Genomic DNA, 25,726 nt, shown 5'->3' on the forward strand with positions numbered 1-25,726 from the left:
CTCGAACCTTCGTGCTCACTTCAGTGATTTAAAAAGAAAGAGACACAATGAAACTGGGTCGGTGGGGGGGGGGGGGGGAAGATAGGGGGATGGGTATGACTAACACTTTTGGGCAGATTGTCCCAGTCAGGGACCTGCAGTTGCTCAGTCCGACTGATTGACACATCCCTCTGGTGAAGGGTGGATCATCTTTCCCTGCGGACCGGGATGAATTCCTGAGCTTTGTGCTGGCGTTCCTATAAATAGGCCCCAAAAGGAATTTGCAGAGGGCAGGACAGCTGCTGTGGCGATCAATTCACCACACGCGGGCCGGACCGGGAAGGGCTTCAGATCAGTCTGGTCTCTTCAAGGAGGTTCATTGTCGGCAATGGCGAGTCCCATAGACCCAGCAGAGGAGCCTCGGATTTACCAGCAGACCCTGCTGCAGGATGGCCTCCGGGACCTGCTGGAAAACAACAAGTTTGTGGACTGCATCCTGAAGGTCAAGGACAAGGAGCTGCCCTGCCACCGGCTGGTGCTGGCGGCCTGCAGCCCTTACTTCCGGGCCATGTTCCTCTCGGACCTGGAGGAGAGCAAGAAGCGGGAAATCGCCCTGGAGGAGGTGGAGCCGGAGACCATCGAGGTGATCCTGCACTACGTCTACACCTCGGAGGTGGAGCTGAGCGACGGCAACGTGCAGGACATTTTCACGGCCGCCAACATGTTCCAGATCCCGTCCATCTTCACCGTCTGCATCTCCTACCTGCAGAAGCGGCTGAGCCTGAGCAACTGTTTGGCCATTTTCAGGCTGGGCCTGATGCTGGACTGCCCCAGGCTGGCGGTGGGAGCCAGGGACTTTTTGTGCCAGCATTTCAACCTCATCAGCAAGGACCGCGACTTTCTCCAGTTGAACCCCGACGAGATGATGGCCATCGTTGCCAGCGACTCCCTTAACGTGGAGAAGGAAGAGGCGGTCTTCGAGGCGGTGATGAGCTGGGCGGCCCACCACGAAAGCCACCTCAAGGCCCTGCCGGAGCTGTTCGAGTGCGTGCGTTTCCGCCTGATGCCCAAGGACTACCTGAGGGAGCGGGTGGAGGAGAACCAGATCGTCAAGTCGAGCCCGGCGCTCCGCGAGAAGATTCAGATGGTGAAAGACGCCCAGGAGGGCAAAGCGCACCCTACAAAGACGAAGAAAGAGAAGGCGGCCACGGGAAAGAATGACGGAGAGGACCCAGCGAGCGGAGAGGAGGAGGAGGAGGAGGAGGAGGAGGAGGAGGAGGAAGAAGAGCTCGCCCCAGGCATCTTGAATGAAAACCTGCGGTTTGGCATGTTCGTGAAAGACTTGATCTTCATGATCAACGAGGAGGCCACTGTGGCCTATGACCCCACCACCAACCAGTGCTACTTCGCCTCGGTCTCCAGTAAAATTCCCAAAAACCACGCCAGCCTGGTAACCAAGGAGAACCAGATCTTTGTAGCTGGTGGCCTCTACTACAATGAAGACAATAAGGAAAACCCACTCCAGTCCTACTTCTTACAGGTAAGTGAGTTGAAGCTCTGCTTTGAGCTGACTTCATTTAACCAGCAGGGTAGGTAAAGGGGAACCAGTGGATGTCGTATATTTCAATTTCCAAAAGGCATTCGATAAGGTGCCACATAAAAGGTTGTTACACAAGATAAGGGCTCATGGGGTTGGGGGTAATATATTAGCATGGATAGAGGATTGGTTAAAGGACAGAAAACAGAGAGTAGGGATAAACGGGTCATTCTCAGGTTAGCGGATCAGTGCTTGGGCCTCAGCTATTTACAATCTATATTAATGACTTAGATGAAGGGACCGAGTGTAATGTATCCAAATTTGCTGATGATACAAAGCTAGGTGGGAAAGTAAGCTGTGAGGAGGACACAAAGAGTCTGCAAAGGGATATAGACATGTTAAGTGAGTGGGCAAGAAGGTGGCAGATAGAGTATAATGTGGGGAAAGGTGAGGTTATTCACTTTGGTAGGAAGAATAGAAAAACAGAATATTTTTTAAATGGTGAGAAACTATTAAATGTTGGTGTCCAGAGAGATTTGGGTATCCCGGTACAAGAAACACAAAAAGTTAGCATACAGGTACAGCAGGCAATTAGGAAGGCAAATGGCATGTTAGCCTTTATTGCAAGGGGGTTGGAGTACAAGAGTAAGGAAGTCTTACTACAATTGTACAGGGTTTTAGTGAGACCTCACCTGGAGTACTGTGTGCAGTTTTGGTCCCAGTTTTGGGATATACTTGTCTTAGAGGCGGTGCAACGAAGGTTCACTAGATTAATTCCTGGGATGAGAGGGTTGTCCTATGAGGAGAGATTGAGTAGAATGGGCCTATACTCTCTGAAGTTTAGAAGAATGAGAGGTGATCTCATTGAAACATACAAGATTACGAGGGAGCTTGATAGGGTAGATGCTGAGAGATTGTTTTCCCTTGCTAGAGAATCTAGAACTAGGCGTATGGTCGCAGGATAAGGGGCCGGCCATTCAAGATGGAGATGAGGAGGAGTTTCTTCATGCAGAGTGTTGTGAATCTTTGGAATTCTCTACCCCAGAAGGCTGTGGATGCGGAGTCATTGAATATATTCAAGGCTGAGATTGTTAGATTTTTGGACTCTAGGGGAATCAAGGGATATGGGGATCGGGTGGGAAAGTGGGGTTGAGGTCGAAGATCAGCCATGATCTGATTGAATGACGGGGCAGACTCGAGGGGCCATATGGCCGACTCCTGCTCCTATTTCTTATGTTCTTATGTAAGTCCGTGAGACTGAAACATTACATCGGTAATATTTAAAGTGCACAGGGGATAGTTTATTTGAAAAGTGGTATTTAGAACTCAACCCAAATATCCCTGAGATGCATTTAAGGGGAAGCTAAGGGAGAAAGGAATAGAAGGATATACCGATAGGGTGAGATAAAGTAGGGAGGGAGGAGGCTCATGTGGAGCATAAACACCGGCATGGACCTGTTGGGCCGAATGGCCACTTTCTGTGCTGTGAATTCTATGTAATTCTAAGACATGAACATAAGCCTGTACGTAAAAGGGGAAGACAATTGAAAAAATATTGTAAGTATCTCGCCCAGTTGTCTAGTGGATAAACACACTGCTTGCTATGGTACAGTAGGTCACAGGTCCAATTCCCAGCCTGTGCTGAGGGGGCTGCAATTAGCCTGAGTGCGTCTGAGCTAGGGAGAGGGAAGAGTAGCCACGGTCCCCCACTCCTTATCTCTATCCAGTTCTGAACTTTGCAGTGTCGTGTTGAGATGAAATTCAGTCCCCCTAACCTTTGCACTGTGCTTCCCCCTTATCCAATGCATTCAGGGTCATAGTTATTACACTTCAGGTTACTCTTGGTACTTTAACTCATGCTCACCATAAAAATAGATGTAGCGAAGAGGACATTAGCTTCAAACCCCACATCCTGCCACATAGATAAACCTACGTTCCCTATCGACTAAAACTTGTCCTTATGTACAAATCTGGGATCATCAGGGCAAATAAGGAATCCTTTGTACACTTGGGGTATGCACTGGACGTGTTACAGCACATCCACCAACTGCTCCAGATCTCTCGGAAACACCACACTAACGGAGTGTGGAGCTCAGGCTAAATCCTCATTCGTATTTATTTTTTTGAAAATACGATTACACAGAAACTTTTTTAAAAATAGATTGACTTGTAAAGTGAAAAACAGGAGATGGTTAGATGGCAGAAGTAATATTAGTACGAGACAAAAGGAGGCACAAAGGGAGAAATCAAAGACGCAGGGAACATGGAAATGGATGGGGGCAGGGGAAAGGGGGGGTGGGGAGAGGGGGGGGGGTGGGGAGAGGGGGGTAAAGCAGTTAGAAATGGAAGCACGAAAAGCTGGCAAAGGGCAGCAGGGTCAAAGAGCCCAGGAGAAAACCCTGGGAGAAAAAAACCCAGATCCACACAAAAGGTGCAGATAACGCCACCAGCACAGTGTTCCCACAGAGAGACCCCCCTCCCCAGAAACACCAGCACACCCATCCCATCCCACCAGCACAGTGTTCCCACAGAGAGACCCCCCTCCCCAGAAACACCAGCACACCCATCCCATCCCACCAGCACAGTGTTCCCATGCAGAGACCCCCTCCCCAGAAACACCAGCACAGCCATCCCATCCCACCAGCATTTCCTGCTGAAGAGGAAGTGGTGGATATAGTTAAGATCAGAATTTATTAATGTAAATATTACGACCAAAGAGCTGCCAAGTAACTAATTGAAAGACGAGGTGCTATTCCCCGAGCTTGTGTTACGAACATATGAACGTACGAATTAAGAGCAGGAGTAGGCCATTCGGCCCCTCGAGCCTGCTCTGCCATTTGATAAGGTACTGGCTGATCTGATTGTGACCTCAACCCTACTTTCCCGTCTACCTCCTATAACCTTTGACTCCCTTGTTAATCAGGAATCTATCTAATTCAGCCTTAAAAATATTCAATGATCCTGCCTCCACCCTCCAGACTCACGACCCTCAGAGAAAAAATTTCTCCTCATCTCCATCGTAAATGGGAGACCTCTTATTTTTAAACTGTGGCCCCTAGTTCTGGTCTCTCCCACAAGGGGAAACATCCTCTCAGCATCTACCCCTTTAAGTCCCCTTGGGATCTTATATGTTTCAATAAGATCACCTCTCATTCTCCTAAACTCCAATGTATACAGGCCCAACTTGTCCAACCTTTCCTCATAAGATAACCCCCTCATTCCAGGAATCAGTCGAGTGAACCTTCTCTGAACCGCCTCTAAAGCAACTATGTCCTTTCTTAAATAAGGAGACCAAAACTGCACACAGTATTCTAGATGTGGTCTCACCAATGCCCTGTACAACTGGAGCAAAACATCTCTACTTTTATATTCCATTCCCCTTGCAATAACTGACAACATTCCATTTGCCTTCCTAATCACTTGCTGTACCTGCATACAAACTTTTTGTGATTCATGTACCAGGACACCCAGGTCCCTCTGTACCTCAGAGTTCTGCAATCTCTCTCCATTTAAATAATATACTGCTTTTCTATTCCTCCTGCCAAAGTGGACGAATTCACATTTTCCCACATTATACTCCATCTGCCAAATTTTTGCCCACTCACTTAACCTATCTATATCCCTTTGCAGACTCCTTATGTCTTCGTCACGACTTACTTTCCTATATACCTTTGTCTCATCAGCAAATTTAGCAACCATACATTCAGTCCTATCATCCAAGTCATTGATATAGATTGTAAATAGTTGAGGCCCAAGCACTGATCCCTGTGGCACTCCACTTGTTACATCTTGCCAACCTGAAAATGACCCATTTATGCCTACTCTCTGTTTCCTGTTAGCTAACCAATCCTTTATCCATGCTGATATGTTACCCCCTACACCATGAGCTCTTATTTTGTGTAGTAGCCTTTGATGTGGCACCTTGTCAAAAGCCTTCTGGAAATCCAAGTACACCACATACACAGGATCCCCTTTATCCACGTTGTTTGTTACTTCCTCAAAGAACTCTAATAAATTAGTCAAACACGATTTCCCTTTCACAAAGCCGTGTTGACTCTGCCTGATTGCATTGAGATTTTCTAAGTGCCCTGCTATAAACTCCTTAATAATAGATTCTCGCATTTTCCCTATGACAGATGTTACGCTAACTGGCCTGTAGTTTCCTGCTTTCTGTTTCCCTTCTTTCTTGAATAGAGGAGCTACATTCGCTATTTTCCAATCTGATGGGGCCCTTCCAGAATCTAGGGAATTTTGGAGCTTCCTAGGAACAGTGTAGAAGGCAGAGGTCAGAGTGGGAGTGGGAGTGGGAATTGAAATGGATTTTAACAGGGAGCTCGGAGTTGACTCTGGGCAGGATGAACGGAATCTGCGTTTGGTTTCCCCAGCATAGAGGAGACGGCACCGTGAGCAGCAAGTACTGGGTTGGGAGAAATACACGTAAATTGCTGTCTCACCTGGAAGGAGTATCTGGGACCCTGGGCAGGGGCGTGGCTGGGGAGGGGGTGGGGAGGGGGGGGTGTTTGACCAGGTGTTGCACCTCCTGCACTTGATATGGGAAAGTACCAGGGGAAAGAACGCAGGTGGTAGGGGTGATGGAAAAGTGTGAACCAGGGTGTCACAGAGGGCAGGGTCTCTTCGGAGAGGGGAGGGGAGGGGAAGATGTGTTTGACGGTGGGATCATGTTGGAGGTGGCCGAAATGGCAGAAGATGATGTGTTGAATGCGACACACCAAGAGTACTGTGCACAGTACTGATGGTACTGGTGCTAATAGGGAGATCATTTCTGGTCTCCATATTACAAAAAGGATACAGAGGCACTGGAGAAGGTGCAAAGAATATTCACAAGGATTATACCAGATCTGAGAGGTTATAACTATCAGGAAAGACTGTTCACGCTGGAGCGCTCTTCTCTAGGAAAGAGAAGGCTGAGGGGTGACCTGATGGAGGTCTTTAAAATTATGAAAGGATTTGATAGGGTAGATGTAGAGAAAATGTTTCTACTTGTCAGGGAGACCAAAACTAGGGGCCATAAATATAAGATAGTCACTAATAAATCCAAAGAAGAATTCAGGAGTAACTTCTTTACCCAAAGAGTGGTGAGAATGTGGAACTCACTGCCACATGGAGTACTTGAGGCAAATAGCATAGAAGCATTTAAGGGGATGCTACAGGGAGATGAGGGAGAAAGGAATAGAAGGATTTGCTGATAGGGTTAGATGAAGTAGGGAAGGAGGAAGCTCGTGTGGAGCATAAACGCTGGCATAGACCTGTTGGGACGAATGGCCTGTTTCTGTGCTGTAAATCCTATGTAATTCTATGAAGGCTAGTGCGGTGGATGCTGAGGACAAGAGGGGCCCTCTCATGATAGTAGGGTGTGGGGTGGAAGAAGGGAGCGGGCAGAAGCATGGGAAATGGGATGGATCCAGTTAAGAGTCTTGGAGGTGAATCTTCAGCTGAGGAGAAAGAAAGGACATTTTGGGAGCTGTGGTGTAGAAGGTGGAATCATCAGAACATGGAATCATGGAGAAACTGGGAGAAGGGAATGGAATCCTCACAGGAAGCGGGGTGGGAAGAAATATAATCCAACTCGTTGTGGGGTGGGAGGGGGGGTGTCGGTCGGCTTATAATTGATGTCAGTGGAAAGCCCGTCCCCAGACAGAGAGAGAAGTCCAGGAAGGAAAGGAAGTGTCAGAGAAGGACCATTTAAAACTAAGGAAGGAGAAGAAATTTGAAGCATAATTAATGAAATTCTAAATCAGGGCACGAGTAAGAAGCAGCACTGACCCAGCCATTAATGTAACAGAATGAGAGGTCAGGGAGGAGACCTGAGTCGGACTGGAAGAGGCAGGCATAGCTAGGACTCATACAGGTTCCCGTAGCAACACTGTTTATCTGGAGGAAGTGAGTGAAGTTAAAGGAAAAGTTGATCAATGTGAGAACAAATTCTTCCAGGCAGAGGAGGGCAGTGGTTGACACGGACTGGGTGAGTAAGAAGCCCAGGTTAGGCGGGGTTATGTTGATACAGGTGTAGAGCTGGAGGATTGGAGGACCGTTGTTTAAAAAGGGAGCGAGGGATAGACCGAGTAATTACAGGCCAGTCAGCCTAACCTCGGTGGTGGGCAAATTATTGGAATCAATTCTGAGGGACAGGATAAACTGTCACTTAGAAAGGCACAGAGTAATCAAGGACAGTCAGCACGGATTTGTTAAGGGGAGGTCGTGTCTGACTAACTTGATTGAATTTTTCGAGGAGGTGACAAGGAGGATTGATGAGGGTAGCGCAATTGATGTAATCTACATGGATTTTAGCAAGGCTTTTGACAAGGTCCCACATGGCAGATTGGTCAAAAAAGTAAAGGCCCATGGGATCGAAGAGAATGTGGCAAATTGGGTCCAAAATTGGCTCAGTGGCAGGAAGCAAAAGGTAATGGTCGACGGGTGTTTTTGTGACTGGAAGGCTGTTTCCAGTGGGGAGCCGCAGGGCTCGGTACCAGGTCCTTTGCTTTTTGTGGTATACATTAACAATTTGGACTTAAACGTAGGGGCATGATTAAGAAATTTGCTGACGACACAGAGATAGGCCATGTGGTTGATAGTGAGGAGAAAAGCTGTAGACTGCAGAAAGATATCAATGGACTGTTCAGATGGGCAGAAAAGTGGTAAATGGAGTTCAATCCAGAGAAGTGTGAGGTAATGCATTTGGGGAGAGCAAACAAGGCAAGGGAATACACAATAAATGGGAGAATACTGAGAGGTGAAGAGGAAGTCAGGGACCTTGGAGTGAATGTCCACAGATTCCTGAAGGTAGCAGGACAGATAGATAAGGTGGTTAAGAAGGCATAAGAAATGCTTTCCTTTATTAGCCGAAGCTAATGTTATACTGGAACTGTATAAAACACTAGTTAGGCCACAACTTGAGTACTGCGCACAGTTCTGGTCACCACATTACAGGAAGGATGTAATTGCACTAGAGAGGGTGCAGAGGAGATTTACGAGGATGTTGCCAGGACTGGAGAATTTTAGCTATGATGACAGATTGGATAGGCTGGGGTTGTTTTCCTTGGAACAGAGGAGGCTGAGGGGTGATTTGATTGAGGTGTACAAAATTATGACGGGCCTAGATAGAGTGGATAGGAAGGACCTATTTCCCTTAGCGGAGGGGTTGTTCTCCTTGGAGCAGAGAAGGTTAAGCGGAGATTTAATAGAGGCGTTCAAAATTATGAAGGGTTTCGATAATAGTAAATAAGAAGACATTTTTTCCGCTGGCAGAAGGGTCGGTAACCAGAGGACACAGATTTAAAATCATTGGGAAAAGAACCAGAGGGGAGATGAGGGGAATTTTTTTTTAACAGCGAGTTATGATGATCTGGAATGTACAGACTGAAAGGGCGGTGGAAGCAATAGAAACTTTCAAAAGAGATTTGTATACTTGAAGGGGAAAAATTTGCAGAGCTATGGGGAAAGAGCAGGGAGTGGGACCAATTGGATAGCTCTTTTAAAGAGCTGGCATGGGCATGATGGGCCAAATGCCAGCTCTACGCTCACTACGCCCCTTTCTTCTGCTTCATCTTATTCTCTACCTCCTTTGATATCCAGGGAGCTCTGGCTTTAGTTGCCCTACCTTTCTCCCTTGTTGGAATGTACTTTGTCTGTACACTAATCATCTCCTCTGTAAAGGTGCCCACTGTTCAATTACAGTTTTGCCTGCCAATCTATGATGCCAATTTACCCAGGCCAGATCTGTTCTCAGCCCACTGAAATTGGCCCTCCTCCAATTGAGTATTTTTACTTGACAGTGGTCAGGGTCCTTTTCCATAGCTATTCTAAACCTTATGATACTATGATCGCTGTTCCCTAAATGTTCCCCCACTGACACTTGCTCCACTTGGCCCATCTCATTCCCTATAACCAAGTCCAGCAATGCTCCTTCCTTGTTGGCCCAGAAACATACTGGTCGAGAAAGTTATCATGAACACATTTCAAAAATTCCTCTCCTTCTTTGCCCCTTATGTTATTGTTATCCCAGTCTATATTAGGATAGTTGAAATCTCCCGTTATCACTACTCTATGGCTTTTGCACCTCTCTGTAATTTCCCTGCAAATTTGCTCCTCTATATCCTTCCCACTAGCTGGTGGCCTATAGAATACACCCAGTAGTGTAATGGCCCCTCTATTGTTCCTTAACTCTAACCAAATTAGTACAGGAGGGAGAAAGGAATAGAAGTTTATGCTGATTGGGTTAGATGAAGTAAGGAGGGAGGAGGCTCGTGTGGAGCATAAACACAGGCACAGACCAGTTGGGCCGAATGGCCTGTTTCTCTGCTTTAAAATTTGATATAAAATCACACACACCTCAAACGAGATAAATGACCAGAGATAATCTCAATGTTGAGTAAGGAATAAATGTTGGACAGGACACCAAGAGAGCTCCCCTGCTCTTTAAATAGTGCCAGGAGATAGTTTATGTCCACCTGAGCGGGAACGTTCAACATCTGATCCGAAAGACGACACCTCTGACAGTGCAGCACTCCCTCAGTACTGTACTGGAGTGTCGGCCTGCATTATGTGCTCAAGTTCACAACGGGCTTTCAACACACAATCGTCTGACGCCCAAGGGGAACAGTGCTATCACTGAGCCAAGATTAAACTTACCGGTCACAGTTAAGGAGTTCTCAGTAGATGCTGAAATCGGCCAAACGGTTATTAAAAGTGACCAGCTCGGTCCCCTGAGTTAGCAATCTCCGTCAGGGCAGCTTTCAGGTGGCTACAATAGGCCTCGAGCCCCTGGGTTCGGACACTCGCTGTCCAACCTCACACCTGAGGAATGGCCATGCAGGTGAGGTGATGCCAGAGGGCACCTGTGGAAGTGTAGCCCAACCAGAATCAGTGCCTTCAGGAGAGGGAGTGGGGGATAAATAGAAGGAGGGGAGGAAACAAAACAGAAACTATCAACAGAAGGTCACAGGATTTTCACTTACCAGGGCCTCGTTGCAAGTGAGCGTAGAGCTTTATAGAATCATAGAATGATACAGCACAGAAGAAGCCCATTTGGAGATTTAATAGAGGCGTTCAAAATTATGAAGGGTTTCGATAATAGTAATGTGGTGACCAGAACTGTGCGCAGTACTCAAGTTGTGGCCTAACTAGTGTTTTATACAGTTCCAGTATAACATTAGCTTCGGCTAATAAAGGAAAGCATTTCTTATGACAGGTATCAGGTTGATAACACAAGTGAGAACCAGGCAGAATATAAAAAGATCAGAGGGAAAGTGAAAAAGGAAATAAGAGGGGCAAAAGAGAGAGTGTGAGAATAGACTAGTGACTAACATAAAAGGGAATCCAAAAGTTTTCTACAGACATGTTAACAGTAAACGGGTAGTAAGAGGAGGGGTGGGGCTGATTAGGGACCATAAAGGAGATCTACTCATGGAGGCAGAAGGGATGGCTGAGGCACTAAATGAGTACTTTGCATCTGTCTTTACCAAGGAAGAAGATGCTGCCAGAGTCTCAGTAAAGGGAGATATAATTAAGATTCTGGATGGGCTAAAAATTGAGAAAGAAGAGGTACGAGAAAGGCTAGCTGTACTTAAAGTAGATAAGTCACCCGGTCCGGATGCGATGCATCCTAGGTTGCTGAGGGAAGTAAGGGTGGAAATTGCGGAGATACTGGCCATAATCTTCCAAACATCCTTAGATAGAGGGGGTGGTGCCAGAGGACTGGAGAATTGCAAATGTTACATCCTTGTTCAAAAAGGTGTAAGGATAAACCCAGCAACTATAGGCCAGTCGGTTTAACCTCGGTGGTGGGGAAACTTCTAGAAACGTTAATCCGGGACAGAATTAGCAGTCACTTGGTTGAGTGTGTATTGATTAGGGAAGGCCAGCACGGATTTGTTAAAGGCAAATCGTGTTTAACTAACCTGCTCGAGTATTTTGATGAAGTAACAGAGAGGGTAGGTGAGGCAATGGTTTATATGGATTTTCAAAAAGCGTTTGATAAAGTGCCACATGGTAGGCTTGCTATTAAGATTGAGGCCCATGGAAAAAAGGGGAGAGTAGCAACATGGATACAGAATTGGCTAAATGACAGGAAACAGAGAGTAGTGGTGAACGGTTGTTCTTCATTTTTGGAGGGAATTTCAAAATTTGCAGATGACACAAAACTTGGAAGGGTAGTGAACAATGAGAAGGATAGTGATAGACTTCAAGAGGATATAGACAGGCTGGTGGCATAGGCGGGCACGTGGCAGATGAAATTTAAAGCAGAAAAATGCGAAGTGATACATTTCGGTAGGAAGAATGAGGAGAGGCGATATAAACCAGAGGGCACAACTCTAAAAGAGGTACAGGAACAGAGAGATCTGGGAGTGTATGTGCACAAATCATTGAAGGTGGCAGGGCAGGTTGAGAAAGCGGTTAAAAAAGCATACGGGATCCTAGGCTTTATAAATAGAGGCATAGAGTACAAAAGTATGGAAGTCATGATGAACCTTTATAAAACACTGGTTCGGCCACAACTGGAGTATTGTGTCCAGTTCTGAGCACCACACTTTAGGAAGGATGTGAAGGTCTTAGAAGAGATTTACTGGAATGATTCCAGGGATGAGGGACTTAAATTACGTGGATAGACTGGAGAAGCTGGGGTTGTTCTCCTTGGAACAGAGACGGTTGAGAGGAGATTTGATAGAGGTGTTCAAAATCATGAAGGGTCTAGACAGAGTGGATAGAGAGAAACTGTTCCCATTGGCGGAAGGGTCAAGGAACTGAGGACATAGATTCAAGGTGATTGGCAAAAGAACCAAAGGTGATATGAAGAAAAACTTTTTTACACAGCGAGTGGTTAGGATCTGGAATGCACTGCCTCCACCACCCCCTCGGGCAGTGGCAGTCCACGTGGTAGCGAGTTCCACATTCTCACCGCTCTGTGGGCAAAGAGGTTTCTCCTGAATTTCTTACCTTCTGTGTGCAAGGTGGCTGAAGTGTTTGGCCACAAAACGACAGCGATTCAAAAGTAATTTATTTAGCCGTGAGGTGCTGAGGCGCTGAGGCGTGTCCTATGATGACTGCACGTTTGTTTTCTTTCTTTCTTATATTGCATCTTAACCTGTGAGCAGTTTGACCACCTGGACTCTGACTGGTTGGGAATGCCGGCCCTGACTTCTCCACGGTGCCTGTTCGGCCTGGGTGAAGCTGAGAACGCCATCTACGTCATTGGAGGCAAGGAACTGAAGGAAGCCGAGCAGACGCTGAACACTGTGATGTGCTACGACCGACAGTAAGTTTTCTTTTTAATGAACAAGGCATGAATTGAGCAGTGTAGAGGGTAAAGGGCCGTCTGTCATTTGGAACCTCCTGAGCATTTGACTCAAGCTTTGCTCGGCCTTTCTTTCGAATTAAAATAACAGCACCCCCCACGACGTCTCAACTCGATTAAAATCGACGTGCGGCTGAGGCACGCAGCCCTGTCTTTTCATACGTGTGTCAGCCGTGGTTCAGTGGGTAGCACACACGCCCCTGAGTCAGAAGGTCGTGGGTTCAAGTCCCACTCCAGAGACTTGAGCTCAAAATCCAAGCTGACACTCCCACTGCAGCACTGAGGGAGTGCCGCACTGTCAGAGGTGCCGTCTTTCAGATGAGACGTTAAACCGAGGCCCCGTCTGGTGAACATGAATTAAAGAAAATCAGGGGAGTTCTTCCTCGGTGTCTTGGCCAATCTTTATCCCTCAACCAACACCTATATATAAAAAAACATGATCTGACTGTTTATTTCATTGCTGTTTGTGGGATCTTGCTGTGTGCAAATTGGCTGCTGTGATTCCTACATTGCAGTGACTTCATTGGCTGTGAAGCACTTTGGGACATCCTGAGGTTGTGAAAGGCGCTATAGGAATGCACATATTGGTTCCTTTATTGGGGACAGTGCTGCTCTACGGCGCCCAGCTGTACATCGATATCGTCAAGTTGAGTCATCTGTTATTTTATGCTGAATAAATCACTGGCCAAACTTTAACCAAAGCTCAGGGTCTTCCATTGCAGAGAGAATCCTTTCCCTGTTCACTTTATCAAAACTCTTCATTATTCAAAACCTTTATTAAATCTCCTCTGAGCCTCCTGAGCAAGCATTAAATATAACAGAAAAAGCACTCTCCTTCACCCAATGAGAGGTGGGCGACTGCCTGAAACTAATTAAAAGACAAAAGACCAGACAGACACCAAACACATACAGATACTTAATAAAACACTCCCAGGACTTCTTAACGCCCTGCCAGGGACCCTCTGTAAATATTAGCACACTCTGGGAGACCCTCTGTAAATATTAACACGCTCCCGGAGACCCTCTGTAAATATTAACACGCTCACGGAGACCCTCTGTAAATATTAGCACGCTCCCGGAGACCCTCTGTAAATATTAGCACGCTCCCCGAGACCCTCTGTAAATATTAACACGCTCCCGGAGACCCTCTGTAAATATTAACACGCTCCCGGGGACCCTCTGTAAATATTAACACGCTCCCGGAGACCCTCTGTAAATATTAACACGCTCCCGGAGACCCTCTGTAAATATTAACACGCTCCCGGAGACCCTTCGTGAATATTAACACGCTCCCGGAGACCCTCTGTAAATATTAACACGCTCCCAGAGACCCTCTGTAAATATTAACACGCTCCCGGAGACCCTCTGTAAATATTAACACGCTCCCGGAGACCCTCTGTAAATATTAACACACTCCCGGAGACCCTCTGTAAATATTAACACACTCCCGGAGACCCTTCGTGAATATTAACACACTCCCGGGGACCCTCTGTAAATATTAACACACTCCCGGAGACCCTTCGTGAATATTAACACACTCCCGGGGACCCTCTGTAAATATTAACACACTCCGGGAGACCCTCTGTAAATATTAACACGCTCCCGGAGACCCTCTGTAAATATTAACACACTCCCGGAGACCCTTCGTGAATATTAACACACTCCCGGGGACCCTCTGTAAATATTAACACACTCCCGGAGACCCTCTGTAAATATTAACACACTCCCGGAGACCCTTCGTGAATATTAACACACTCCCCGAGACCCTCTGTAAATATTAACACACTCCCGGGGACCCTCTGTAAATATTAACACACTCCCGGAGACCCTTCGTGAATATTAACACACTCCCCGAGACCCTCTGTAAATATTAACACACTCCCGGAGACCCTCTGTAAATATTAACACACTCCCGGAGACCCTTCGTGAATATTAACACACTCCCAGAGACTTCCTTGTTTGCGGAAATTTTCCTTTGCATGTTATTAAAAACAATCTCTTTCTATTTCCAGCACATTTAAATGGGGAGAATCGGATCCACTTCCGTATGAAGTTTACGGCCATTCTGTGGTGTCTCACAATGGACTGGTGTATGCAATAGGAGGGAAAGGAAAAGACAAGTAAGTGTCTCTGTTCATTTTTAAATTTAAATACTTGTTTTAAAGTAAATCTGAGGAAACAATGTACAACACTCAGTCCTGGACTTTCCTCTGTCCTCACTGTATTGAGATCCAACCACTTTGTACCTTCTCCCAAGTCCTACTCATTCCTTCCCAAGTCTTCAAAACAGTGAATCTCTTAGTCTCCTCGGTCCTCTCCGTCTTACAATCTCCAGGATTTTCAAACCCATTTTTGGCATTCAAGGGGAAGTTAGATAAGCACATGAGGGAGAAAGGAATTGAAGGATATGCTGACAGGGTTAGATGAAGTCGGGAGGGAGGATAAATGCCAGCACAGACCAGTTGGGCCGAATGGCCTGTTTCGATGTAACTCGATGTATCACCTCACTACCACTTCTTGATCTGTTTCATTTTTCTTTTTAAAAGGGAAAAAGGGCTTGTATTGAATTCAGTGGTTTACGAGCTGTCTTGTGTTACGGTCCATTAAAGGTTACCTTGCAGTTACATACAATCAGGCTGTGAGAGAGTTCTGTAAATTTCATTAGCACAAGGGTTACGGGATCAGAATCTTTCCACTGTAGAGAGCACTTGGGTCGAGTGAGGAGGGCAGTTCAGGGTTTCCTGGGCAGCGGGCGAGGGTGGTATGTAGTCCTCTCTCCGACTACCAGCAATTGGAGCTCTCCAACTGCAGACATCATCTGGCTCAGCACAGGAAGATCTCAGCTTGCCGACCTGTGTGGCTCTGTTGCCACTGGTCAGTGAGGCAATAATGAGTGGGCGCATGATGATAAATATGATTAAAGGGCAGGGTTTGAAAAGAGATTCTTTACACAGGCTGGTCAGAATGTGGACTCCACTGTTGTTGAAGCAGAGACCATCAATTCTTTTAAAAGGGAATTAGTTACTTGAAAAAGAGGAAGATTAAAAGGATATGGAGAGCAAGATTAGACGAGATGGCGCATGAGGAGAAAAACCACTGTGATTATAGCGCCTTTCATGACCTCAGGATGTCCCAAAGCACTTCACAATCAATGACGTACTTTTGAAATGTAGTCACTGTTGTAACACTGGAAATGCTGCAGCCAATTTGGCACAGCAAGATCCCACAAACAGCAATGAGATAACAACTAGATAATCAGTTTTATTTGGTTGAGGGATACATATTGGCCATGACACCAGGGGGAGAGCTCTCCTGCTAAAAAAAGTGCCTTGGGATCTTTTACGCCCAACCGAGAGGGCAGACAGGGCCTCGGTTTAAAGTCTCATCCGAAAGACGGCACCTCCGACTGTGCAGCACTCCCTCAGCACTGTACTGGGAGTATCAACTTAGATTATATGGAGTGGGATTTGAACCTACGACCTTGTGTCTCAGAGGCAGGAATGCTAACCACTGAGCCACGGCTGACACTGGAGCTGATGGGCTGTTTCTGTGCTGATGAGCAGGCCGATCCATTAAACCAGCCGTTTTAGTGACTCTCCACCCATTGGTTTCAGGAAGTGCTTGAACAAGTTGTGCGTATATAACCCCCAGAAGTTCGAATGGAAGGAGCTGGCTCCCCTGAAGACTGCGCGCTCCTTGTTCGGGGCAACGATCCACAAAGGCAAAATCTGGGTGGCAACGGGGGTCACGGACAGCGGGCTGACTGGAAGCATCGAGGTCTACGACACAGCTGCGAACAAGTAAGAGACGTCTTGTTGTCTGGGTGGCGTGTCCTTGTACGTTAGCACCTCGACTGCAAAGCAGCAGGCTTTCAACCCAAAGGGAGATCACAGCCCAGCCCAATCCCGTCCCCTCGCTGTCCAGCTGGATAGTGAGCAGGAGCGAGATCCCAGGCTGATATCTTTCCCTTCTCACTAGCCCCATGGGCACTGAGGAGTGTTGCGTTGCGTCTCACAGCTGCGTCTCACAGCTGCCACTCCGCCTAACTCGGCCTGGACCAGGAATCCCCAATCTGTCGGCTTCCTAGTTTGTATATGGTCCCGTACAGAACAGGGCAAGGCACTGAATTATCAAGAAGGTCCTCCACGCAGGTCTAGCAGGCCACGTACTCCTGAAGGTGATGGGGTGGGGGCAGCACTGAGCTAGTCCACTTCAAATTCACTGTGATTCCCCTCAACAAGATTGAAAGAAAAGAAGACTTGCATTTATACAGTGCCTGTCACCACCTCAGGATGTCCCAAAGCATTTTACAGCCAATGAAGTACTTTTTGAAGTGTAGTCACTACTGTAATGTAGGAAACGCAGCAGCCAATTTGTGCACAGCAAGCTCCCACAAACAGTGATGTGATAATGTGACTTTTTTTTTTAAAGAAGTGATTTTGGTTGAGAGATAAATATCGGCCAGGACATCTGTTCTTCGAAATAATGGCATGGGATCTTTTACATCCAGCTAAGAGGGCAGACGGGGCCTCGGTTTAACATCTCATCCAAAGGACAGCACCTCTGACGGTGCAGCACTCCCTCAGTATTGAACTGGAGTGTTAGCCTAGATTTTGTGCTCAAGTCTCCAGAGTGGGACTTGAACCCATGACCTTTTGACTCAGAGGTGAGAGTGCGGCCCACTGAGCCACGGCTGACACCACTAAGGGCTTGGTGATGACTTGCTCACTCTTTCCCCCCCCCCCCCCTCCCCGACAAAAAAAACAAAACAAGCAGGACCATCCTCGCAGCAGCCTGGCTAAGATTGGGAACTTAGATGTGCGGGGAGGGCGTGGGGCCGGGGCCGAGACGAGAGGAAGAAGTCTAACCTGCGACCCTCTGCTCCCTGGCGCTCCAGCCTGCTGCTCCCCTTGGACCACCCAGAGATTAAGTCGTCTTTAGCCCGGCCTTTGTTGCTGTGTTTGATTTGAAACGGGTAAAGGTGGCATTTTCTGGGCCTTGTGGTGCTTCCCGTTTGACAAGTCCCTTCTCTACACTGTAGGTGGGAAGAGGCGGCAGAGTTCCCTCAGGAGCGTAGTTCGCTGAGCCTGGTCTCCCTCATGGACTGCCTGTACGCCATTGGTGGATTTTCCATGATACAATCTGAATCTGGAGAAATTGTCCCAACTGAAATCAACGACATATGGAAGTAAGTTGAAAACGCCACCTGCCGCAGGTTACCAAACCTTCCCCCGATCCAAGGCTCCGCCTACATTACTCTCAACACCATGCACCAGTCACAGCGTTAGAATACTCCTCCCTGACTGCATTAGTGTCGCACTTGCATTTCCACACTCTGCCTTTCATGAAACTGATGATATGAACTAGTGCTGAATGAGAGGGCGGCTCTCCACCAACTTGAGTGAGCGAGAATGCAAGAAATGACCTCCATCCTTTCTAGACTTCATTAGAAGTCAGATACATCATAAAATACATAAGAGATGAGGGAGGTCATTCATAGAATTTACAGCACAAACAGGCCATTCGGCCCAACTGGTCCTGGTCAGTGTTTATGCTCCACACAAGCCTCCTCCCTCCCTACTTCATCTAACCCTATCAGCATACTCTTCTATTCCTTTCTCCCTCATGTGCTTAACAGCTTCCCCTTACATGTATCTATGCTATTCACCTCAACCAATCCTTGAGGTAGCAAGTTCCACATTCTCACCACTCTCTGGGTAAAGAAATTTCTCCTGAATTCCCTATTGGATTTATTAGTGACTATCTTATATTTATGACCCATAATCCACCCATCTAGGCTCATCTTTCCAGAATGACTTACATTCCTCCCCCACCTCCCAATCACATTATCTGTCTCTTGAATGACTTCTGAGGTTTTCAACTTCACTACACTATCCAGAGACCATTCCTAGTGTTAACCACTCTCTCCATGAAGAAATTCTTCCCAAGGTCGGTCCTAAGCTTTCCTTTCACCACTTGTAACCTTTGCCCGTGTTCTGGTATCTTGACATACCTTGAAGTATTGCTCTGGATTAACCGTATCAATATTTCTATAGGTCTCCTCTCAGTCGCCTCCTTTCAAGGTTGAAGAGCCCCAGTTTCTTCATACCTTCCTGGTAACTTAATCGTTGCATGCTAGTGATCCACTTCATGGCTTTTCTCTGCTGCAGCTCTAGGGCAAGAATGTTTCGCTTATGCCCTGTTGATCAAAACTGTTCAAGATTGGATCTGACCAGGACACTGTACAATTGTAACATGACATCTTCCATCGTCTTGGTGGCTGGTGGGGGTCGTGTGGGAAGAGAGACCACTGCCCTCTCATCATTTCATATTGGGAACATTTTAAATGGCAAGAAAAAGTTTGCAGAGCTATGGGGAAAAGAACTGGGGAAGTGGGACTAATTGGATAGCTCCTTCAAAGAGCCAGCACAGGCACGATGGGCCGAATGACCTCCTTCTGTGCTGTAAGATTCTAAGATTCAAATGTTCTTGTTTTCAGGTACGACAACGACAAGGAGTGGATTGGCATTCTGAGAGAGATTCCCTACGCTGCAAACGCAACCTTCCTTCCAGTGCGACTAAATACTTTGCGAATGTCCAAGTTGTAAACCAAAAGAAAAAAAGTACCGTAACGTAGGAGCCGGGTTGAAACGGAAGGGGCTTGAGGTTATTTTGTAGCAGGACACTGAGTATTGTAAGATGGGGATAATATACTTCCCCCCATCCCCCCATCCAAAAAGACCCAGGCTATTTTTAGAACTGATTATATCTGCATTGCTAAACTGTTTACAAAGATGTTATATTATTAAATAAACTACTCTCCAAAACTATCTGTTTCTGTATTTTAGAATTATTCATAAGTGAAGTTCAATTTGATGCTCATTGTGGAATTATTTTGTAAAAAGAAAAATCTTTTGTACAGTAGATTACACTTTATGTAAAATATATCTAGTTAGTGTAGGGAATACTACATGGAGCAGGATAGCGCCAATACTGCTAAGACTGAAAATATCATGCCAAGAAAGCCAATTGAATTTGAATAATGTAGGATTTAATATTTAAAAAGGTATTGTAGAGTTTGTTTTTATTTGCTCTTGGGACGTGGATGACACTGGATGGCAGTATTTATTTCCCAGCCCTCGATATCTGAGGGCATTAAGAGTCAACCACAGTGTGGGATTAGAGTCAGGTGGAGACCAGAGTGGCAGGTTCCACGGGCCATTAACGAACCAGTTGGGTTTTTGCGACAATCCGGCAGCTTTCATGGTCACTTTCTGGTGCTAGAAACAAGTTAGAAGATTTATTAAGTTCATTTTCACATCTTGCCACGGTGGGATTGGAATTCACAGCCTTTTGGAGCTAGTCCTGTACTATAACCAACTGACTACCATGTGTTCCTTTTAAGTTCTTCTATCCTACATTTGGGAGGTTAGCCCAAACCACGTGTCTGACTCCACTGGCCCAAACCTGGAGTTATGCTCAACTTATCTTTGAGGACATGAAGAAACTCTCTTGCACCTTTCCTCAGATTAAAACGAGTTAGGTAGAGGCCATGATAGAACACAATGTACGTGGCTTGGGGAAGGAATTGGCCTGATGTGGCTGATGGCCTTTTCTCATTCTGCTTTTCTATGTTCTTACACAAATGGATCCACAGTTCAACAATGAAGAATTAGGATAAGTTGCCTTCAAAACTTAGTGCAACTGTAAATACAGCACAAATGCACAGTATCCAGTCTACAGAAGAACTGCCCATGAAATGCACCAATATTTACCGTCAGACGCACTGTACGATTGGCTTGATGCGAAAGGCTCATTAAGGAGCCTCAGGCCTATTGGTAACCTTATCTATGCCCCTCATTATTTTATAGACTTCTATAAGATCACCCCTTAACCTCCTACTCTCCAGGGAAAAAAGTCCCAGTCTATCCAACCTCTCCCTATAAGTCAAACCATCAAGTCCCGGTAGCATCCTAGTAAATCTTTTCTGCACTCTTTCTAGTTTAATAATATCCTTTCTAGTACTTCCAGTCTGCAATTGGAGATCTGGAGGGTGACCCAAACAGACTCCCAAAACAGGAGAAAACATCAAAGAAAATCGTTCTGCCCAACTCAGAGTCAAAGCTCATTCTGGGTACTTTAAGCCATCCACGATTCACTGGAAAATGAGATTATCGAATGCTGCTGGTGAACAAGGTGACAGTTGTTTCCTCTGTTCAGCTTGTACGTGGAGAGAGTTCCAAATCGCACCATCCATGACGGCCGATCATTTATTGCATTTTGTAGCAGCTTTAAACTTACTTTAACGGTACCTTCACCCTGTCATTTGTCCAGTCAAGATGGTGAGATATACAGAGGACCAGGCTTCATTTATAGATAAAGGGAGAACTGCAATACTGGAAAACTGAAATAAAAGCAGCAGGTCATTAAGCACGTGAAAGAGGAAAGGCATTTCAGGTGTAGAGTCTTTGTTAGAACCGGTGAGTGGATTATATACAAACGCCTTCAGAGAATTGAACAAAATACAGGAGCGTGAGGGAGGAAAGAAACAGAACTGACTCCAGTCACAGGCCAGTTAATGGGTTCAATGGTCAGCAAAGAGACTTATTTTTTTGAAGAGCTGGTAAGGGGTGCTTTTCCATGAAGATAGGTGGAAAAGCAAGTTGCGATGAGGACACAAAGTGTCTGCAAAGGGATATTGACAAGTTAAGCGAATGGGCAAAAATTTGGCAGATGGAATATAATGTGGGCAAATGTGAAGTCATCCACTTTGGGAGGGAAAATAAAAAAGCAAAATATTTGAATGGAGAAATACGACAAAATGCTGCGGTACAGAGGGATCTGGGTGTCCTCGTACATGAAATACAAAAACTCAACATACGGGTGCAGCAGGTAATCCTGAAGGCAAACGGAATATTGGCCTTTATTTCTAGGGTGATGGAGTATAAAAACAGGGAGGTCATGCTACAACTGTACAGGATGCTGGTGAGACCACACCTGGAGTACTGCGTACAGTTCTGGTGCCCTTATTTAAGGAAGGATATACTTGCATTGGAGGCAGTTCAGAGAAGGTTCACTAGGTTGATTCCGGGAATAGAACGGTTGTCTTATGAGGGAAGATTGAACAGTTTGGGTCTATACTCATTGGAGTTTAGAAGAATGAGAGGAGATCTTATTGAAACATAAAAAGTTCTGGGAGAACTCTATCGGGTAGATGCCGAGAAGATGTTACCCTCATGGGGGAATCTAAAACTAGGGAGCATAGTCTCAGAATAAGGGATCACCAGTTTAAGATGGAAATGAGGAAGAATTTTTTCTCCCAGAGGGTCGTGAATCTTTGGAATTCTTTACCCCAAAAAGCTGTGGAGGCTGAGTCATTGAATACATTCAAGGCTGAGTTAGACAAATTTTTGATCAGCAAAGGAGTCAAAGGATATGGGGAAAGGGCGGGAAAGTGGAGTTGAGGTAAAAATCAGATCAGCCATGATCTCATTAAATGGCGGAGCAGGCTCGAAGGGCCAAATGGCCTGCTCCTGCTCCTATCTCTTATGGTCTCATGGGTGAAAATTGGTGGTTCAAATATAAAGATCTGAGTGAAACAATGGAAAGGCATAAATAGAACAAAAGAAAAGCAAGAAAATAGACAAGTAAGATAGTGAAAAGGTATTGGGGAAAGATATATACGAGCACACATACACCTCCAAAATGGAGGGGATCGATGCAGAGTGCGGACGGGAGAAACCGGCAAGAAAATGGGGGCCTAAAGAGGGTAATGTCAATGTTCAGACCAGAGCGTTGCAGAGTGGAGAAGGATGATATACTGCACCTGAAACGTGCATTGAGCTTAGTTGCAACAGAAAGGTCAGAATGGGAATGGAGGTGAGGGGAGCACAGAGAGGTCATGTCGCAACTGTGGACAGAACAGAACATTTGGCCAAGATCTCCCCAATTATAGCAGAGTGTCCATACTGCAATGGTGAATAGAGTCCTAGATTGCACGAAAATTGCTGCCTTCACACAGGGCCCTGGACCATAATACGGAAAGAGGTTTTGCATCTGCTATGGTATCACAGAAAAGTACCATGGAAAGGGCAGCAGGACGTTGGGCAATGGAAGAACGAACAAGGACATCCCAGAAGGAATGGTCCTTCCAGAAAGTTGGGGGGGGGGGGGGGGGTGCGGAAAAAAGGGTGAGGGCAAGGAAACGTGCCTGGTGCTGCTGTAGGTGACAGAAATGGCGGAAGACGATACAGCAAACCTGGAGGCTAGAAGGATGGAAAGTGAAGACAATGGGATCACTATCGTCATCATGACAGGACAGAAGAGGAGCGAGTGGAGGGATGTGAAATAGGGTGATCACGGTCAAGCTGAGGGAAAATTTCAGTCGAGAAAGGACATTTTGGAAATTTTGGTGTGGAAAGTGGAGTCACTATTGTCAACGCCACAGGTGGCAGAATTCATTGGAATGAGCTTTTGAGTCTTCAATGGGGTGAAGTCTATTTTGCAGGAGGGGGAGGGGAAAGAAAGAAAACGGAATAATTTAAACTTTGGTTTCTGGTTTTCATACTATCTGGATTTGACCGAGCTCGAGGCCAAATCCTACAAATAACCAGAAGTCAAATTGGCAATTTGAATGGAGTTTCTGGTTTTCCTTCTTCCCATTGCCCTCCAGGTTGGCTCAGTGATTGAGAAAATCAAACAAAACTCACTCTACTTGGGCTGTGAGTGACGCTACAAATCTCCTTGTTGGACGCCAAGGCTTGGACTGTTCCAGTCACCAGCTGAACCTTTTCCGATCGTTCTGAACCTGAATTTGAGCAAGCTTTAAGATCGCTTACCCCACCCCCTCTGTCTACCTTCCACAAAAAACTATTACATGCTCAATGCAGAACGCCAAGGATGATTGCATTTCCGTTTTCCAAACTCTCTCCAAGATCTGTCACCTTTTTAAAAAAAATATATATACCAGAGTCAATAAATGGTTACAGCAGTGGCGATGAACAGGTCAAATGATTCATCATTCAAACACAGGCATGTGCAACACCTCCAGGTTATGTAGTGGCCAATTGGTGTACTCAGGCAGGAAATAGTGCCAGATGCGGGCACTGTAGGAATTCTCAGGCTTTGTTGTGGAGTGTCGCACTGCACCAAACTACTTGCCCCAACGATGAATTGAACAGGACAGTTTTTTTCTCTGCCGTATGAGTTCACTGTACTAAATTGGTTACCAGGTTTGATTTGATGAATAGAAGTCAACAAAGAAATCCTGTAGAATTTACAAGGAGCTGTTATCAGCAACTAGTGATATTTTCCTGTCAAAAGCTGGACTAATATTTAAACAGTAGAGGTGCGCACTGTCACATGGTTGTGAATTCATTTGCACCTCTCTACTGAATGCAAGTTACATAGCAACCCACGTTAAAAAAGAAAGAAACCGAGCAGAAAACCGTCTGTGAGACGTTAAGAGCTCAACCGTCTGGGGGAGATGGATTAGCACGCACGGTCAGGAGGTGGATTAGCACGCACGGTCATGAGGTGAGTAGCATCCTGGGTTCCTCCTCCAAATCATTTTCCTTTAACATCAGGCCATCAATGCTTAAAAGAAATATATACATACAAAATTATTTAATGGGCAGTGTTAGCCGTGACTCAGTGGGTAGCACTCTCGCCTCTGAGTCAGAGGTTTTGGGTTCAAGTCCCTACTCCAGAGACCTGAGCACAAAATATAGGCTGTCAGCGCAATACCAAGGGAGTGCTGCACTGTCGGGGGTGCCGTCTTTTGGATGAGATGTTAAACCAAGGCCCCGTCTGCCCTATCAGCTGGACGTAAAAGATCCCATGGTGCGATTCGAAGAGGAGCAGGGGAGCTCTCCCCAGCATGCTGGCCAATATTTATCCCCTCAACCAAAATCACAAAAAAATTATCTGGTCATTATTACATTGTCATTTGTTGAAGCTTGCTGTGCACAAATTGGCTGCCGCATTTTCTACATTACAAATGACTACGCTTCAAAAGTACTTCATTGGCTGTAAAATGCTTTGGATGGCCTGAGGTCATGGAAGGCACTATATAAATGCAAGTCTTTTTTTCTTTTTAGGACTGGAGGACAGACAAGGAAGGCCCTAGGTTCAATAGCTGGTCTACGCTGAGTTAGTTGATCTGAGCTGGGGTGGCTGTGGAGACACTACAGTTGACCCCAGTGTCGCTGAGCTAGCAAGTTTGAGGGGGAAACTAAAAAAAGTCAGGATTCCCACTTCTGATCATTGTCCAGTTGCTCCTGTTGGAAAGTGTAAGACATCTGGCGAGGGCAGAACATGGCTTGGATATACTGTCTGCCATGTGAATTGCCTGCCAACATTCTCTGTCCAGGCTCACCAAAAGAATGGCAGCTTTGGGGGAGGTCCCAAACGGCACCTGCAAGGGAGAAAGGTTTGTAGGGGAGGGGAGTGGGGGGGAGGAGGGATAGTCACACACACACACACACACACACAAAGATAACTGAGAAGATACGCTAATTTTAAACAAGGTGATAATGGTGAAAATGATATTCTTTGTATCGTTAATTCTTATTCCTGCCCACTTCACTCCAGCCGTCCTTCACAACCAATAAAAAAAAGCAGCCTCCATTTAAAAAAATGATATATTGAGAAATCTGGTGAAGGGCTAAGGGCCATAGAGCAGGGCACCGTCAGGGTCAAAAATCACAGGAGAGAAGACAGTAGTGATTAGGAAATGGCAAGCTTGGGTTTTAAAAGCAGGAGGTAGGGAAGACTGAGGGAGGTGAGGAATTCTACAGTTGAGAGATCCTGGGAACGGATGAATTAGAGGCGGAATGTGAAAAGGTCAGAGTTGGTTGACAACTATATTTTTTAAAGTACAAGACGTAAAACCATAC

At 46.0% G+C, this 25,726-nt stretch overlaps 1 protein-coding gene across 1 annotated transcript; it reads left to right on the plus strand.

The window, feature by feature from the left end:
• The first annotated feature begins 262 nt into the window (after positions 1-262).
• klhl40b (kelch-like family member 40b) lies at positions 263-19,660 on the plus strand. The gene is made up of 6 exons (XM_067968174.1): positions 263-1,519; positions 12,631-12,791; positions 14,843-14,950; positions 16,445-16,630; positions 17,872-18,018; positions 19,330-19,660. Exons 1-6 carry the CDS (start codon positions 368-370, stop codon positions 19,436-19,438), a joined length of 1,863 nt encoding a protein of 620 aa, XP_067824275.1. The 5' UTR covers positions 263-367; the 3' UTR covers positions 19,439-19,660.
• Positions 19,661-25,726: the final 6,066 nt, after the last annotated feature.

This window comes from Heptranchias perlo, chromosome 2 (assembly GCF_035084215.1).
Source record: "Heptranchias perlo isolate sHepPer1 chromosome 2, sHepPer1.hap1, whole genome shotgun sequence".
In the NCBI taxonomy this organism is placed as follows: Eukaryota; Metazoa; Chordata; class Chondrichthyes; order Hexanchiformes; family Hexanchidae; genus Heptranchias; species Heptranchias perlo.